The sequence below is a fragment of the Neofelis nebulosa genome, chromosome 10 (assembly GCF_028018385.1).
Source record: "Neofelis nebulosa isolate mNeoNeb1 chromosome 10, mNeoNeb1.pri, whole genome shotgun sequence".
In the NCBI taxonomy this organism is placed as follows: domain Eukaryota; kingdom Metazoa; phylum Chordata; class Mammalia; order Carnivora; family Felidae; genus Neofelis; species Neofelis nebulosa.
This window is the reverse complement of record NC_080791.1, coordinates 49,235,741-49,255,530: the sequence shown is the minus strand read 5'-3', so window position 1 is coordinate 49,255,530 and position 19,790 is coordinate 49,235,741. Positions and strand designations below refer to the sequence as shown.

The window sequence follows — 19,790 nt, the reverse complement described above, 5'->3', positions numbered from 1 at the left end:
CTCTCACCTTCCTGCCAATGGCCGTCCTTCTCTATGTATCCTCAGACCCCTAAACCCCTTTCCTTAGCTCAGGATGTCATATAAGCCTTATGTTGCTTGAATGTCTTTGGAATTTCATGTCTGTTTTCTCCTGTTAATCTGTCTGATGTCAATTGCAAAGGACATTCTTCCTCCCTGATAATACCGTAGAAAAGAACAACAAAATGGTGGTAACTGAGAGTAGCACTAATGCTTTAAGTTTTGATCATATTTTTTAGTTAAACTGAGACTTAACAAAGGGGGTGGAACTGTTAAACTGAGATGGTGTCACTCAGGCTTATTAGTCTGAAAACCAGGGCTTAATGGCTAATCTAATTGTAGTTTAACTGGTCTTAACTGGTCAGTCAGGAATTTTCCCATTAGTTATAGTGGGTCTGCCACACAGCCCTCTCCCTTTCCTCAAAGTGTAATCTGCGTAAGACTTCTTGTTTTTTACCCTTAAGAGAAAGTGACCTTGCCTGGAACAATCCTTTTCTTTCGCTAGTAACTTTCTTGTCCCACCTTCCCTCTACTTGCTAGATAAGAGGATGCCCAAATCATTTAAAAACAAAAAAAACCCCAAACAATTAGAGGGCAGCTGGGTGGTTCAGTCAGTTAGAAGTCTGACTTTCGCTCAGGTCATGATCTAGCAGTTTGTGAGTTCAAGCCCTGCATCAGACTCTCTGTTCCTCTCCCACCTGTGCTCTCTCTTGAAATAAACTTAAAAACAAAACAATTAGATCTTCAGATGTACCCCACTGATTTTTGTTTTTTAACAAAATATGGAATTACCTTACCTGCAAGGTAACGGATAGTCTCAAGCTTGTTAGACTCCATCAGTGTTTTTAAAGAAGCAATTTCAGTGTCAATTTTATTACAGGTCTCTGAAATAATACTTCTGGTTTTGGTATCCTGCAGTAAATAAGAATGAGACAATTTTGTCCATATGACAAATATTTACATTAGAAACCTTACTTATGGGCTGTGTATTGCAAAAATTTTAACGGTGATAAAAAAAACATTACGTGAACATTATAAACTGACAAAAATTCCTTCTATTTTTAATATTTGGAGATTATTTATAGGATTATCACATTTTGAGTACATTCTATTAAAAGCCTCATAGGAAGAAATTTGAGACCTAAGAGGGAAAAATTTTAGTCCTAGAACTTAAATTCCTTAGGATATCACAGTTAAAACTTTCAATTGTGTAAAAGAAAAAAACTCAACCAGATTTATAATGCGAACTGGCAGAAATGCTTGCTGGGTAAAAACAAATGCTATGTGTAGAGGGGTTAAGGGGTAGAAGAGCTCAGAAATTAGCCCTGAGAGAATTTGTTGATTTCCTTGTTCATCTCCTCTATCCTGACAAGAAGTAAGAGAATATAACAGAATACATGGAAAGGCAAATGAGACCCTCCCTTCTATTTAAGAACGAGGTCTCTTCTGTTAGAATGTAGACCCAATGGCTTTTATTAAGACGATGGCTGAGTAAAAAAGCTGCGTTTCACTCAAACTGTAGAGATTAAGCAATGATTACCATTTAGGATTAGGAGAAAGTAAATAGTAGTGGAGTATGGAGTTTAGAATCCGGGTTCACATTCCAGCTCCACCATTTATTAGCTGTGTGACCTTAACTTCCTTTCCAAACTGGTAAAATGAGAAAAAAGAGGGCCTACTTCAGAGGCTGATAAGCAGAATTAATAGAAGTAAAGCAGGTAGAACTATCTGATGTATAGTAAGCACTCAATAGTCACTATTAGTTTTAAAATTTTAAAGATAATTTCATTGAACCTGTGCCCTCATTTAAATGTGAATCCAGGTCTTCCAAAAAATAGTTATTTTCCATATAAAAATAAGCTGTTGGGGGGGGGAGCGGGGTGTGCACCTGATTCTTGATTTGGGCTCAGCTCATGATCTCATGGTTTGTGGGTTTGAGCCCTATGATGGGCTTAGTGCTTGGAATTTTTTTCTTCCTCTCTCTGCCCCTCCCCTGCAGGTGCCTTCTCTGTCTCCCTCAAAATAAATAAATGTTAAAAAAAAAAAAAAAGCTCAGATACAACACATAAAATACATGAGTGGTATAAAAGAGAATTTTTACATACTAGCTTACATTTTTGGTAAATTCTGTGGTTGCTTCCATAAGTTTCTTTTCTTGATCTGTAAACTAAAGGATATGACAAATCAGGAGGTTAAAAAAAAAAGACTAGAAGGAATTAATAAGTTACCAAGAAAGTACATTTAGAAGCACATTACCATATCAGTTACTCTGCTCCTTTCTAGGTTGATGTCCAGTTTATTGTCTGCTCTGATCTGACTGGTTTCATTCTTTACAGAAAATCAAAATATTAAAAAAGCAATCTCATAATGTTTGTTCTGAAATTAATAAAATATTTTAAAGTGAGAAAAGTAAAACTTACTATCAGTTGCTGCTTAACTTGTTCCAATTCAGTTTTCATTTTCTAGGTATAGGAAAAATCACATGCAATTGCCATTAAGCCAAAAGCCCATAGCATGATTTATTCAACAAATCTGAAACCTTGCATTAGCAAAAACTGAATGATCTACAGATTTCTAATGAAGCACTAAAAATAGACAAAAAAGGAAAGTAGTATTTCATATTCAGAAAATTCTTATGAACAAAACAGTAAAAAATGTATTCTAGTTAGTTTTAAACCATGACTGATATTTGAAATTTAAAAATATTTAAAATTAAAAAAAATTAAAACTCCAAATGAATTACAGAAGCAGTTTTCTCTTAACTCACAAAAATTACTGCAGATTCATATAAAATGGCACACTGCTTTAAATTTTGAGAACATTAAATTGAGCTATATTAGAAATTTTATATATAATATGAAACATTTTATATATAAAGATTTCCCCTTACATTTGACTTTTACATGTGTAAGACACAACTCTTATTCTTTGGTCTAGACTATGATTGATACATAGAAAGATTAGTTATAGGTTAAACATCTAGCATACTTTGACCAAAAAACTTGTTGATAGTTACTGAATGACCACATAAAATCATTACTTGGTCCTATTAGAACACATGTGAAATCAGTTATTTTATTAGTAATAAACAAACTAGTATCACCTGGTTCTCTGCTCTCAGATTTGCAAATTCACTTTTCTCTAGGATGACCATGTCTTTCCTGATGGAGTCCAAATGAGCCATTAGTTGTTGTACTGTTATTTCCTGGAAAGCAAAATTGAAATAACCTAGTGATATATGGAATGCTTTCACCTTACACAGAATTGTTTTCATGGAATGTAAAAGAATCTGTTGTTATGCTACAAGGTGTAATGTTGCTTGGCTAACTAAACAAAACCATATGAAACCTATATATAAAAATGAAAAGGAGGTTCCAGTCCAAGGTTGTGACACAGGAGGACCCTGAACTCACCTCCTCCATGGATACACCAAATCTATACCTATTTATAAAGCATTTCCTCCTGAAGGACACCTCAGGGCTAACTGGCCAGCTTCTGCACAACAAAAAATATACCACAAAGAGAAAGGCAAGAGAGACAGAAGCACAGTAATGAAGGGAATCCCTAATCCTGACACTGAGAACTGCAGTAAGAGGGACAGTACTGAATGACCATGAGCAGATTCATCTGCCCTGGGATAAAGAAAAAATGCTGAGGTTTAAAAGGGCAACTAGAATATAAAAGTTCCAGCCCTTGAACTCTTCCAGAGAGTGCTGCTGGGACTCTCTAGTTCTGAGGGGCTGGTGAGCATCACTGTTTACATCCCCCTTCCATTTTTAGAGCACAGACAGGAGCAGGGTCTGGGCACCACAGCCAGCCTACCACTTCAGCAAACACTAGGCCCCCAGCCCAAACCAGCACAGTGTCGTGGCCCCAGTGTGGAGACACCAGAATACCCCTGGTCAGTGTTCACAACAGCTCACCTTCTGAGGTGAGGCAGGTACAAAGCACCCCAGAACACTCCAGGCTCCCAGCACTTAAACTCCAGATGACTTGGCATGACACCCCCAGCTCAGAGCATCCTGTTACCTTTCCAAATTAGCTCGTGGCTAATTTGACTCCAGACAACTCATCAGGGCACACTCTGTAGAGTATGTCCAGGGATCCAGTGGTCCATACCCTGCAGCAGCTGCAGCAACCTGACCAGGGTGTGTCTTGGGCTTGCACTTACCCCTGGCTTGCGCTCATTTCAGCACCAGGTACTCTCTTATGGTGCCATCTATGCAGAGAGCCCCTGGACCACCCTGGCTCATGCTCACTTCAGCTTAAGCTGTCCTGCCAGGGCACTAATTCCACAGAGAGTCGCAAGACCTCCCAGATTGGAACCTTTTCAGTTTCAGTTATCTTACCAGGGTATGTCCCATGGCAAGAACACTGGGCTTGCCCCCCAAATGATACCCTTTATAGCACCAGTTGTCCTGCCTGGGGGCCCTCTGCACTGAGAGCCCTGGGAACCTCCAGCTTGCACCCACTTCAACTTCAGCTGTCTGGCCAGGATGCACCTCTATGTGGAGAGCCCGAAGACAGTTCTGGCCTGTACCCACTTTGGCTCTGGCCATCCCACCAAAGTGGCCCTAACATGAAGTGCCCCAACACCCATGACAGCCACATATTCAGAAAGCCAGCTAATGTCACCAGACACACATTCTCCACAGGGGATGACTTGACTATACACAAGATCATCCTACTTTGAAAACGTAGCTGTTGTGTGTAACTTACAAAGTAAAGCAAGAGGAAGAGACAAAAGAATTTGCTTCAAATGAATGAACAAAGCCCAAACCTCAGAAACAGAACTAAATAAAATGGAAATAAGTAAGCCTGATAAATAGTTCAAAATTATGGACATAAAGATGCCCACTGGGCTGGACAGCAGAGTGCATAAGCTTGGTGAGAACTTGAACAAAGAGATAGCATATAAAAAAGAACCAAGTTGAAGAACACAATAAATGAAAAATAAACTGGAGGGAATCAACAGATTAGAGAATGGAAAAGAACAGATTAATGATATAGAAAAGAGGGTAATGGAAAGCACCCAAGCTGAACAGTAAAAAGAAAAAAACCACAGGGATAGGTTAAGGACTCTCTTGGACAAAATCAAGCAAGAACATCTGCATTATAGAGGTCCCAGAAGGAGAAACGACATGGGGTGCAGGGGGAGGCAGAAAACTTATTTGAAGAAATGATAGTTGAAAACCTCCCTTATCTCTGGGAAGAAAACAGGTTATCTAGGTTCGATAAGTGCAGAAGTACCAAACAAGATGAACCCAAGGAGGTCCACACAGTAATAATTAAAATATCAAAGATTAGAGACAAAGAGAGAAGTTTAAAACCAGAAAGAGAGAAGCAATGAGTTACATACAAGGAAACCCCATAAGACCATGGGCTGATTTCCCTGCAGAAATTATACAGGCCAGAGGAAGGAGTTAAGATGGCAGAGAAGCATAGAGACCCTGAGCTTGTCTCATCCCTGAAACACAGCTAGATCAGCACCAAACCACTTTGAACACCTAGGAAATTGATCTGAGGATTTATGCAACAATCCGTATAACCTGAGCCACAGAACTCGGCAGATACATGGTGTGCAGAGGTGAACTGGGGGAGAGAAAAGCCACAGAGGGTAGGGAGCTGTTTTTGTGGAGAGAAGACTAAGAAAAAATAAAGGGGTAGAGTGTGGTACATCAGGATTGTGCACAAGAAAAGCACTTGCCCTGAAAGTAGTTTGAGAGAGAAAGAGTGAAAATACTCGTAGGGGACTGAACAAGAAATCTGTTCCCCAAAACCAGTGACAGGGAGAAAGGAGAGGACTTCAATACCACCAGGATTCTATACACAGTGTAGTTCAGAGTCTGAAGATTCAGAGCCCCGTGCCTGGTGGTGCTCTGGTGAGGAAGTAGGGAGAATCCCCAGGAGCAGGCAGTGGGGTTTGAGGGGTCCATGTGCCACATAGGGAAAAGTGGTTCCCCTGCATGGAGTGCATTTGGTAGACACCATATGGCCTCCTGGTGGGCAAAGGGGACCCCAGAAAAGCAGCCACGTTTGCTGGTATTGGGACAAAGATGCCAGAGTGCTGTGAAACCTGGCACCAACTGTGTGTTACGGACTGCCATAATCTCTGAACCTCTGCCACCGTGTGACCACACAAATGTTTTCTGGGGCAAGCTGGCTTCCGGCCATTGCTCAGTGAGACCCTCCCCAGAGAGTTGGTGGGGGTTTCCAAAGTGTGGGGTTTTGAAACACAACCCCATCTGAGATAAATCTCGAGAAGGAGGTTTGTCTCGCAGGCAGACAGCTTAGACAGACAGAGTAGAGGCAGGGAGTGAATGAGACCTGAGACAAAGGAGCGGTGCTTGACTGTGGGTTGGTGAGATTGCGAAGTTCCTGAGCCAGAGATTAGGGAGCTAGGTGAAGTCAATTCCACCTCAACCGCACATGCACAGGTACACAAACACACAGATCCAGCCCAGCAAGCTAAGCAGCACCATCTAGTGGAGAACAGAGCTGTTACACCAAGCCCTGCCCAACTGTGCCCTCCAAGCACATCCCCTAGAAGACCAGCACAAGTCACTCCACCTGCTTAGTGTATGGACTACAGAGTGCTTCGTAGTTTCAGTTCTAGGGGAAAGTGGATATAAATTCTTTTGGGTTTCATTCTATTTGATGGCTCATTAGTTTGCTCATTTTCTTTACTTCGGTTTTCTTTTTTTATCTTTTGGATACAGAGAAAAAATTTATTTACACTTTTTCCCCCCTTTCCTTTTCCTTTATTTTCTACATTCTATAAAGTTTCTTTCAACAAGGAGATTGAAACAAACCTAGGATCTGGCTTCCTTTGATTTTGTTTTGTTTTGTTTATAATTTTTATTTTTTATTTTATTAATTTTTATCCTTCCTCCAAAATGAAAAAAACAAAGGAATTCACCCCAAAAGAAAGAATGGGAAGAAATGACAGCCAGGGATTTAATCAACACAGACATAAGTAAGATGTCTGTACTAGAATTTAGAACCACGATAATAAGAATACTAACTCAGGTTGAAAAAAGCAAAGACACCATAGAATGCATTTCTACAGAGATAAAAAAATAAAATCTAGTTAGGCCAAAATTAAAAATGCTATAACCGAGATGCAATCTTCAATGGATGCCACAATGGCAACGATGGACAAAGCAGAACAGCGAATCGGCAATATAGATGGTAAAATTATGGAGAATAATGAAGTAGATAAAGAGTGAAACAAAGCAAAAGATCACAATACAGGACTTAGAGAACTCAGGGATTCATTAAAAAGGAATAACATCTAAACCATAGGAGTCCCAGAAGATGAAGAGAGAGCAAAAGGGACAGAAGGTTTATGTGAGCAAATTATAGAGGAAAACTTGCCTAATCTGGGGAAGCACACAGACATCAAAACCCAGGAAGCACAGAGAACTCCCATTAGATTCAACAAAAACCCATCACCAAGGCATATCGTACTCAAATTCACAAAATACACAAGACAAGGAAAGAATTATGAAAACAGCAAGGGGGAAAAAAAACATCCTTAATCTATAAGGGAAGACAGATCAGGTTCACAGCAGACCTATCCACAGAAACTTGACAGGCCAGAAAGGAATGGCAGGATATATTCAACATGCTGAATTGGAAAAACATGCAGCCACGAATTCTTTATCCAGCAAGACTATCATTCAAAACAGCAGGAGAGAGAAATAATTTCCCAAACAAAAACTAAAGGTGTCCATGACCATTAAACAGTCCTGCAAGAAATTTTTTTTTTTAAATTTTTTTTTTCAACGTTTTTTAAAATTTATTTTTGGGACAGAGAGAGACAGAGCATGAACGGGGGAGGGGCAGAGAGAGAGGGAGACACAGAATCGGAAACAGGCTCCAGGCTCCGAGCCATCAGCCCAGAGCCTGACGCAGGGCTCGAACTCACGGACCGCGAGATCGTGACCTGGCTGAAGTCGGACGCTTAACCGACTCTGCCACCCAGGCGCCCCAAGTCCTGCAAGAAATTTTAAGAGGGACACTTTGAGTGGAAAAAAGACAAAGAAGACCAGAAGCAACAAGGACTAGAAAGGACCAGAGAACATCACCAGAAACACCAACTCTACAGGCAACACAATAGCACTAAATGATTATCTTTCAGTACTCACTCTAAATGTCAATGCACTAAATGCTCCAATCAAAAGATGTATGAGAATGAATAAGAAAACAAGACCCATCTATATGCTGCTTACAAAAGACTCATTTTAGACATAAAGACACCTTCAGATTGAAAATAAGGGGATGGAGAACTGTCTATACTGCTAAAGGTCATCAAAAGAAAGCTGCAGTAGCCATACTTCTATCAGACAAACTAGATTTTATTTTAATGTGTTTTAATGTTTGTTTATTTTTAAGAGAGAGCGTGAGTGGGGGAGGGGCAGAGAGCGAGAGGGAGGCAGAATCTGAAGCAGGCTCCAGGCTCTGAGCCGTCAGCACAGAGCCCGATGTGAGGCTCAAACTCATAAACTGCAAGATCGTGACCTGAGCTGAAGTCAGATGCTTAACCGAATGAGCCACCCAGGTGCCCCCAGACAAACTAGATTTTAAACCAAAAGAGTGTAACAAGAGATGAAGAAGGGCATTATATCATAATGAAGGGGATCTATCCACAAGAAGATATAACAATTGTATTTATTTATGCCCCCAATGTGGAGGCACCCAAATATATAAAGTAATCACAAACATAAACTAATTGATAATAATACTATAATCGTAGGGGACTTCAATACCCCACTGACAACAATGGACAGATCATATAGGCAGAAAATCAACAAGGAAACAATGGCTTTGAGTGACACACTGGACCAGATGAAATTAACAGATATATTCAGAACATTTCATTGTAAAACAACAGAACACACATTTTCTGGAGTGCACATGGGACATTCTCCAGAATAGATCACATCCTGGGTCATAAATCAGCCCTCAACAAGTACACAAAGATCAAGATCATACCTAGCATATTTTCAGACCACATCACTATGAAACTGGAAATCATCCACAAGAAAAAATTTGAAAAGACCATGAATACTTGGAGATTAAAGAACATCCTACTAAGGAATGAATGGGTTAACCAAGAAATTAAAGAGGAAATTAAAAAGTAAATGGAAGTGAATGAAAATGAAAACACGACTGCCCAAAACCTCTGGGATGCAGCAAAGGCAGTCATAAAAGGGAAGTATATAGCAATCCAGGCCTTCCTAAAGAGGGAAGCAAGGTCTCAAATACACAACCTTATGGCTAAAGGAACTGGAAAAGGAACAGCAAATAAAGCCAAAAACCAGCAGAAGAGAAATAATAAAGATTAGAGCAGAAATCAAGGATATCAAAAAAAAAAAAAAAAACCAAAAAAAAACCAGAACAGGTCAACGAAACCAGGAGCTGGTTCTTTGAAACAATTAACAAAATTGTTAATCTAGCCAGATGGATCAAAAAGAAAAAGGAAAGGACCCAAATAAATAAAATCATGAATGAAAGTAGAGAAATCACAACCAATAGCAGAGAAATATAAATATTAAGAGAATTTTATGAGCAATTATATGCCAACAAATTGGGCAATCTGGAAGAAATGGACAAATTCCTAAGAACATATAAATTACCAAAACTGAAACAGGAAGAAACAAAATTTTTTTAACAGATCCATACCCAGTAAAGAAATGGAATGGGCAATCAAAAATCTCCCAACAAACAAAAGTCCAGGGCCAGATGGCTTCCCAGGGGAATCTACCAAACATTTAAAGAAGAGTTAACACCTATTCTTTTGAAGCTGTTCCAAAAATACAAATGGAAGGAAAACTTCCAAACTCATTCTATGAAGCCAGTTTTACCTTGATTCCAAAACCAGACAAAGACCCCACTAAGGAGAAATACAGACCAATTTCTCTGATGAACATGTATACAAAAATTCAACAAAATACTAGCAAACCGGATCTAACAATACATTAAAAGAATTATTTACCACCATCAAGTGGAATTCATTCCTGGGATGCAGGGCTGGTTCAATATCTGCACGTCAATCAATGTGATACATCACATTGATACAAGAAAGGTTAAGAACCACATGATCTCAACAGATGCAGAAAAAGCATCTGACAAAATACAGCATCCTTTCTTGATTAAAACCCTTAAGAAAGTAGGGATAGAAGGAACATACCTCAAGATCATAAACACCATATACAAAAGACCCATTGCTAATATCATCCTCAATGGGGAAAAACTAAGAGCTTTCCCTCTATAGTCAGGAACACCTCAAGGACGTCCACTCTCACCACTGTTATCCAACATAGTGCTGGAAGTCCGGCCTCAGCAATCAGACAACACAAATAAATAAAAAGCATCCAACTCAGCAAGGAGGAAGTCAAACTTTTGCTCTTCGCAGATGACAAAATACTCTATGTGGAAAACCTGAAAGACTCCACCAAAAAAACCCCAAAATAAATAATCCAGTGAAGAGATGGGCAAAAGGCATGAACACTTTTCAAAGGAAGACATCCAGATGGCTAACAGATATATGAAAAGATGCTCAGCCTCATGTAGAACTGATACATGAATTCAGCAAAGTAAAAGAAATGGGTTGTATTTCTATATACCAATAATGAAACAACAGAAATAGAAATTGAGGAATTGATCCCATTTACAACTGTAGTAAGAACCATCAGACACCTAACCAAAAAAGTGAAAGAACTATACACTGAAAACTATAGAAAGCTTATGAAATGGAAAAACATTCCATGCTCATGGATTGGAAGATCAAATATTGTTAAAATGTCTATACTACCCAAAGCAATCTACATATTCAATGCAATCCCTATCAAAGTAACACCAGCCTTATTCACAGAGCTAGAAAAAATAATCCTAAAATTTGTATGGAACCAGAAAAGACCCCGAATAGCCAAAGCAATCCTGGAAAAGAAAACCAAAGCTAGAGGCATCACAATTCCGGACATCAAGCTGTATTACAAAGCTGTAATCATCAAGACAGTATAGTACTGGCACAAGAACAGACCCACAGATCAATGGAACAGAAAAGAGAATCCAAAAATGGACCCACAAACGTAAGGCCAGCTAATCTTTGACAAAGCAGCAAAGAATATCCAATGGAAAAAAGTCTCTTTAGCAAATGGTGCTGGGAAAACTGGACAGTGACATGTAGAAGAATGAACCTGGACCACTCTTATACCATACACAAAAATAAACTCAAAATGGATGAAAAGACCTAAACATAAGACAGGAAGCCATCAAAATCCTAGAGGAGAGAATAGGCAACAACCTCTTTGACCTCAGCTGCAGCAACCTCTTACTTGACCTATCTCTAGAGGCAAAGGTAAACAAAAACAAAAATGGACTATTGGGAGCTCATCAAAATAAAAAGATTCTGCACAGTGAAGGAAACAATCAGCAAAACTAAAAAGCAACCAATGGAATGGGAGAAGACATGTGCAAGTGACACATCTGATAAAGGGCTAGTATCCAAAATCTATAAAGAACTTATCAAACTCAACACCCCAAAAATAAATAATCCAGTGAAGAGATGGGCAAAAGGCATGAACACTTTTCAAAGGAAGACATCCAGATGGCTAACAGACACATGAAAAGATGCTCAACATCACTCATCATCAGAGAAATACAAATCAAAACCACAAAGAGATACCACCTCATACCCGTCAGAATGGCTAAAATTAACAACTCAGGCAACAACATATGTTGGCGAGGATGTGGAGAAAGGGGAACCTTTTTGCATTGCTGGTAGGAATGCAAAGTGGTACAGTCACTCTGGAAAATAGTATAGAGGTTCCTCAAAAAATTAAAAATAGAACTAGCCCTAGACCCAGCAACTGTACTACTAGGTATTTATCCAAAGGAGACAGGAGTGGTGATTTGAAGGGGCACATGCACCCCAGTGTTTATAGGAGCACTATTGACAATAGCTAAATTATGGAAAGAGTCCAAATGTCCATTGACTGATAAATGGATAAAGATGTGGTATATATATATGTATATATAATTATATACATAATGGAATATTACTTGGTGATCAAGAAAAATGAAATCTTGCCATTTGCAACAATGTGGATGGAACTAGAATATATTATGCTAAGTTAAATAAATGAGTCAGGAAAAGACAAATATTCTATAATTTCACTCATATGTGGAATTTATGATACAAAAGAGATGAACATAGGGAAAGGGAAGCAGAAATAAGATTTTAAAAAGTAGGGGGAACAAACCATAAGAGACTCATATATAGAGAACAAACAGGGTTGTTGGCAGGGTGTTGGGTGGGGGGAGGGAGGTTAACAAAATGCTACTAAACAAATTTCTTCAATGAAGAAATCAAAGAGGAAATAAAAAAAAAATATATACGGAGACAAATGAAAATGAAACACAATACTCCAAAGTCTGTGGGACACAGTGAAACAGTTCTAAGGAGATGCACAGTGAAACAGGCCTACCTCAAGAAACAAGAAAAATATCAAATAATCTCACCCTACACCTAAAGGAACTAGAAAACAAAAACAAAAACAAAATAAATCCGAAGTTGGTAGAAGGAAGAAAATAATAAAGGTGAGAGTAGAAATAAAGAAAATACAGACTAAAAACAATAGAAAAAGATTAATGAAACAAAAAACTGATTCTATGAAAAGATAAACAAAACTGATAAGCTTTTATCCAGATTCATTGCGAATAAAATAAAGGACACAAAATCAGAAATGAAACAGAAATAACAACTGACACCACAGAAATAGAAAAGCGTATAACAGAATACTGCAGAAAGTTACATGCCAGCAAAGTGGACAACCTAGAAGAAATAGATAAATTCCTAGAAACTGATACAAACTTTCAAAACTAAACCAGGAAGTAACAGAAAATCTGAACTAGTAATGACACTGAACACATAATCAAAAAAAACCTCCCAATGAACAAAAGTCCAGAACTAGACAAATTCACAGGTGAATTCTACCAAACATTTAAGGAAGAGTTAACAGCTCTTCTCAAAATATTCCAAAAAATAGATGACAGAAAACTTCCAAATTCATTCTATGAGGCCGGCATTACCCTGATACCAAAACCAGACTTCACAAAAAAAAAAAAAAAAAAAAAATACTACAGGCCCATCTCTGATAAACACAGATACAAAATTCTCAACAAATATTACCAAACTTTGAACTGAACAATACATTAAAAGGATCATTTACCACCATCAAGTTGGATTTATTCTAGGGATGCAAGGATGGTTGTGTTCATAAACCAATTGGTGTGGTACATCAACATTAACAATAGGAAGGGTAAAAACCATATGGTCATCTTAATAGAGGCAAAATAAGTACTTCATAAAATACAACATTCATTCATGTAAATACTCTCAAAAGAGTGGGTGCAGAGGGAATATAACTCAACATAATAAAAGCCACATATGAGAAACCGACAGCTAATGTCATACTCAATAGTGAAAAACAGAGAGCTCTTCCTCTAATATCAGGAACAAGATGAAGGTGCCCACTCTCACCAATTTTATTCAACATAGTACTAGAAGTTCTAGCCACAGCTATTAGGCAAGAAAAAGAAATAAAAGGCATAGAAATTGGTAAGGAAGAAGTACAATGGTCACTGTCTACAGATGACATGATACTATACATAGAACCCTAAGCCCTAAACTCCACCAAAAAAAAAACCCAAAACCCTATAATTCAGTTTTTATGTGAATTCAGAATATAACTGAATTTTTGGATTGAGTGCACTTAACAGTATAGTCTTTCTGCAGTGATCAAGTACAAGGCCCTGAGCCTCAAACCCATCTTTCATGACATCTTTGGGGTGGGGGTGGGGTCAACAATTGGATTAGGCTCAATGACGGAATGAGATGTTAATTTCACACAATAATCATAAAAACACCAAAATTTAGCATTTTGAATGTAGGATTAAATGGTATTGCCAGCATAAAACTTCCTTAAGCCACAATTTTAATTCACTAGTTATAGGTAAACTTAAAAATCTAATTTAAGAATATTATCAAAAATGTCAATAGCTTGGACTTTTGAGGAAGATGGCAGAATAGGCAGCCTTTAAATTTTCCTTGTCCCATGAATACAACTTGGTGACACATCAATGCAAATAACCCAGAAAATGACCCAAGATTAGCAGAACAAACTCCACAAGTAACTGTAGAGAAGAAGCCACATCAAAGAGGGTAGAAAGGCACAGAAATTGTGGGGAGCTGAACCCCATGGGTCTGGCTGCCAGAGGAAGGGAGCTGTGAGGTGCAGAGAGGGGTGAGAAACAGAATATCACATCAGAGAACCTACACAGGGAAGACGAATCTCCACAGGATTTGGCTTTGAAAATGAGAGGGGCTAGATTTGGTGATTTCTTAACCAGGAGGACTTAAAGCCTACAACTTTAAAAATCCCTGAAAGCAGCAGAACGCTGAGTCCCACACTTAAAGAGACACTTAAATAGCCCCCCAAAAGCCCAGGAGATACAGCTTAGAAGCATCAGTTTAAAAAAAAAAAAAAAAAAAAAAAAAAACCCTAAACACACACAATAAAAAAAAATGGCAGCAGTTTGAAAAATGAGAGCATTTGAGAAGGAGAGTTAGTAATCTCAGAGTTCCTTAAGGGACATCTCCAGGGAAAAAGGAGCTGGCATGTACCATTTCCCTCCACCAACCCCAGCACAATCACCCTTCCACTGGTGGGAACCAGCACCTGTGGGCATTCACTGCCTAATTTGCTTACACTGCACCACCCCAACCTTCTCCAGCTAAACCTGCCTCAATCCAGCTGCTAAAGGTCCTCTCCCCCAGAAGACTAGCACAAACCTTGCCAACAATGTGTTCCGACCACCGGTGGGGGATGTGTGTACCTTGTTAAAACTGCATCACCCACCCACGTGTGCTTTGTGGAATGTCCTTAAGCCAACTCCAGTACCCACAGCAGCTGCATACAAGAGGACCAGCCAGCTTGTTAAAAGTGAGCATCCCACCAACTACTCTCAAGAGCAGGAGATGTAGCTGAATTTCCTAACACACAGAAACAGACAGAGCTAGGTAAAGTGAAGAGACCAAACCAAATTAAAGAAAAGGACAAAATCACAGCAAGAGACTTAAGTAAAACAGAGATAAATAATGTGCCTGATAGAGAATTTAAAGTAATGACCATAAAGATACTCATGGGATTTGAGAAGAGTGGAGGACATCTGTGAGACCCTTAAAGACAAAAAAGAGCCACTCAGGGATGAAGAGCACAATAAATTTAAAACAAAAATACACTTGACAGGCTAAATAGCAGGCTAGAGGAATTAGAAGAATGAATTCATGCCCTGGAAAACAGAGTAAGAGAGAGTAATCAAGCTGAGCAAATATAAGAGACAAAAAAAAAAAAAAAAATGCAAAATGAGAACAGACTTAGGGATCTCAGTGACTCCAACAAGTGTAATTAATGTTCACAATACAGGGATCCCAGAGAAGAACAGAGAAAATGGGGCAGAAAATTTATTTTAAGAAATAATAGTTGGGGCACCTGGGTGGCGCAGTCGGTTAAGCGTCCGACTTCAGCCAGGTCACGATCTCGCGGTCCGTGAGTTCGAGCCCCGCGTCAGGCTCTGGGCTGATGGCTCGGAGCCTGGAGCCTGTTTCCGATTCTGTGTCTCCCTCTCTCTCTGCCCCTCCCCCGTTCATGCTCTGTCTCTCTCTGTCCCAAAAATAAATAAAAAATGTTGACAAAAAAAAAAATTAAAAAAAAAAAAAAAAAAAAAAAGAAATAATAGTTCAAAACTTCCCTAATCTGGGAAGGAAACAGATATCCAGATCCAGGAGGCACAGGGAACCCCCAACAAAATTAACCAAAGAAGGTGCACAAAAATACACATAGTAATTAAAACAACAAAAAGTAGTGATAAAGAATTTTAGGGATGCCTGGGTGGTTCATTCAGTTAAGTGTCTGATTCTTGATTTCAGCTCAGGTCATGATCTCAGGGCTATGGGACTGAGCCCTGCATCAGGCTCTGCATGGAGTATGGAGATTGAGATTCTATCTCCCTCTCTCTCTGTTCCTTTCCTGTGCTCATGTGTGCATGATCCCTCTCTCAAAAAAATTAAAAAAGTTAAAAAAAAAAATTTAAACACAGTAAAAGACAGTTACATAAATGGGAAACCCCATAAGGCTATCAGTGCATTTTTCAGCAGAAACTTTGCAGGCCAGAAGGGAGTGGCATGATATGTTCAAAGCGCTGAAAAGAAAAAAGTCTGCATCCATGAATATTCTATCCAGCAAGGCAATCATTTAGAATAGGAGATATGGTTTCTCAAAAAAAAAAAAAAAAAAAAAAGTAAAGGAGTGAACGACCACTAACCCAGCCCTACAAGAATTATTAAAGGGGACTAAATGAAGGACTGTATAAAAAGCAGGAAACACAAAAGAAGTGAAAATCAGTGTATCAGTAAGAATCAGTCAAGGAAATCACAAAATAAAAGGATGCAAAATAGGACATCAATACATAAAATGTGGGTGGGCAGGGGTGTAAAGAATGGGTTCAAACTTATGAGACCATCAACTTCACATGGAGATGTTATATACAAACCTAATGGTATACAAAGAAATCAAAACCAGTAACAGATATGTAAAGACTAAAGAGAAGGGAGTTCAACTTTACCACTAAAGAAAGCCAGCAAACTGTGAAAGAGAACAAGAAGAGGATAAGAGAAAAAGTACAAAAAACAACCACAAAAAGTAACAAAATGTCAATAAATACATATTTATCAATAATTACTTTAAACGTAAATGAACTAAATGCTCCAATCAAAAGATATGGGGTGACAAAGTGGATAGAAAAGACCCATTTATATGCTGCCTACACAAGACTTGTTTCAGATCTAAAGACACCTGCAGATTGAAAGTGAGGGACAAAGAAACATTTACCATGTAAAGGATATCAAAAGAATGCTGAAGTAGCAACATTTATACTGGACCAAATAGAATTTAAAACAAAGATGGTAATAAGAAACAAAGAAGAACACAATATTGTAATAAAAGGGACTATCCAACAAGAAAATATAACAACTGTAAATATGGACCCAACATAATGGCACTCAAATACATAAAACAGTTAACAACGAACACATAGGAACTAATCAGTAGTAATACAATAACAGTAAGGGACTTTAACACTCCACTTCACCCCACTTACATCAATGGTCAGATCATCCATACAGAAAATCAACAAGAAAACAGTGGCTTTGAATGACACAGTGGACCAGATGGATTTAACATATATATTCAGAACATTCAACCTTAAAATAGAAGAATACACATTCTTTTCAAGTGCACATGAACATTTTCTAGAAGAGATCACATATTAGGCCACACAACAAGTCTCAACAAATTAAAAAAAAAAAAAAACAAAGTCATTCTATGTATCTTTTTGGACTATAATGCCACGAAACTAGAAATCAACCACAAGAAAAAAATATGGAAAGAGCACAAATACACAGAGGTTAAATAACATGCTACTAAACAATGAATTGATAAACCTAGAAATCAAAGATGAAATAAAAAATTATATGGAAACAAATGCAAATGAAAACACAAAGGTCCAAATCTTTGGGATGTAGGAAAAGTGGTGTTAAGAAGGTAGTTTATAGCAATATAGACCTACCTCATAAAGCAACAAAAATCTCAAATAAACAACCTAACCTCATACCTAACGCAGCTAGAAAAAGAACAAAACCTAAAACCAGCAGAAGGAAGGAAATAAAGATTAGAGCAGAAATAAATGACAAAGAATCTAAAAAACAAACAAAACAAAAAACCCCAATGAAAGAGATCAATGAAACCAATAGTTGTTTCTTTGAAAAGATCAACAAAACTGATAAGCCTCTAGCCAGACTCATTAAAATAAAAAGACTGAAATAAACAAAATCACCAGTGAAAGAAGAAAATTAACCCACAGAAATACAAACAAATGTAAGAGAATATTGTGAAAAATTATATGCCAACAAACTGGACAACCTACAAGAAATGGATAAATTCCTAGAAACAAATCATCACCCAAAACTGGAGCAGGAATAGAAAATCTGAACAGACCAATTACCAGTAATGAAATTGAATCAGTAAGCAAAAACTCCCAACAAAAATCTAGCACCAGATGGCTTCACAGGTGAATTCTACCAAACATTTAAAGGAGAATTAATATCTACTCTTCTTAAACTATTCCAAAAAACAGAAGAGGGAGGAAAACTTCCAGATTCATTCTAGGAGGCTAGCATTACACTGATAACTAAAACTAGATAAAGATATCATAAATAAAGAGAGCTAGAGGCCAGTATCTCTGATGAACATAGATACAAAAACCCTCAACAAAAATATTAGCAAACTGAATCCAACAATATATTAAAAATATCACTGACCACAATCAAGTGGGATTGATTCCCAGGATGCAAGGCTGGTTCAATATTTGCAAATCAATCAACATGAAACATCACATTAATAATAAAAAAAAGGATAAAGACCATATGATCATTTTGATAGATGCAGAAAAAGCATTCAAGATGGTACAACATCCATTCATGATAAAAACCATCAAAAAAGTAGGTTTGTTTGTTTATTTAGAGAGTGCAAGCAGGGGAGAGGCAGAGGGAAAGAGAATCTTAAGTGGGCTCTGTTGCTGACGTGGGGCTCTGTCTCACAACTGTGGGATCATGACCTTACCTGAAATCATGAGTTGGATGCTTAACCGACTGAGCTACCCAGGTGCCCCAACAAAATAGGTTTAGAGAGAACATAATAAGGGCCTTTATGACAAACCCACAGCCAACTTCATACACAATGGAGAAAAATTGAGAGCTCTTCCCCAAAGGTCAGGAACAAGACAAGAATGTCTACTCTCACCAGTTTTATTCAACACAGTATTGGAAGCTCTAATAACAGCAATCAGACAACAAAAAGAAATAAAAGGCATCCAAATCAGTAAGGTAGAAGGAAAACTTTCCCTATTTGTACATGACATGATACTATATATAGAAAACCTTAAAGATTCCACCAAAACCCACTAGAACTGATAAATGAATTCAGTAAAATTATAGGATACAAAAATCAATGTATAGAAATCTGTTGCACTCTATACACTAATAATGAAACAGTAGAAAGAGAAATTAATAATCCCACTTACAATTGCACCAAATATAATAAAATACCTAGAAATAACTTTAATCAAGAAGGTAAAAGACCTGTACTATGAAAACTCCAAAACAATGATAAAAGAAACTGAAGACAACACTAAGAAATGCAAAGATATTCCATGCTCATGGACTGGAAGAACAAATACTGTTAAAATGTCTATACTACCCAAAGCAATCTACAGATTTAATGTAACCCTATCAAAATACCAACAGCATTTTTCACAGAACTAGAACAAACCACCTTAAAATTTGTATGGAATGACAAAAGACCTCGAACGGTCATAGCAGATTTGAAAAAGAAAAACAACTGGAGGTATCACAATTCTGGACTTCAAGTTATATTACAAAGCTGCAGTAATCAAAACAGTATGGTATTGTCCCCAAAATAGAACAGAATAGAAAGCCCAGAAATAAACCCACAATTATATGGTCAATTAATCTTTCACACAGGAGGAAAAGAATATGCAATGGGAAAAAGACAGCCTCTTCTTCAACAAATGGTGCTGGGAAAACCGGAAAGCTACCTGCAAAATAAAGAAAGTGGACCACTTTCCTA

General features: G+C 38.0%; 1 protein-coding gene across 4 annotated transcripts in view; it reads right to left on the bottom strand.

Annotated features, from left to right (window-relative positions):
- CCDC90B (coiled-coil domain containing 90B) overlaps positions 1–19,790 on the bottom strand; it is a 46,702-nt gene that overhangs the window by 19,117 nt on the left and 7,795 nt on the right. For 3 of the 4 annotated variants that reach the window (XM_058687628.1, XM_058687625.1, XM_058687627.1), the window contains 5 exons: positions 3,122–3,223; positions 2,439–2,480; positions 2,275–2,346; positions 2,132–2,185; positions 816–930 (listed from right to left, as the gene is read on the bottom strand). In XM_058687628.1, the coding sequence (XP_058543611.1) occupies positions 816–930; positions 2,132–2,185; positions 2,275–2,346; positions 2,439–2,480; positions 3,122–3,223 (385 nt within the window). The remainder of the gene's footprint in view (positions 1–815; positions 931–2,131; positions 2,186–2,274; positions 2,347–2,438; positions 2,481–3,121; positions 3,224–19,790) is intronic. The other variant, XM_058687626.1, reaches the window with a different exon arrangement.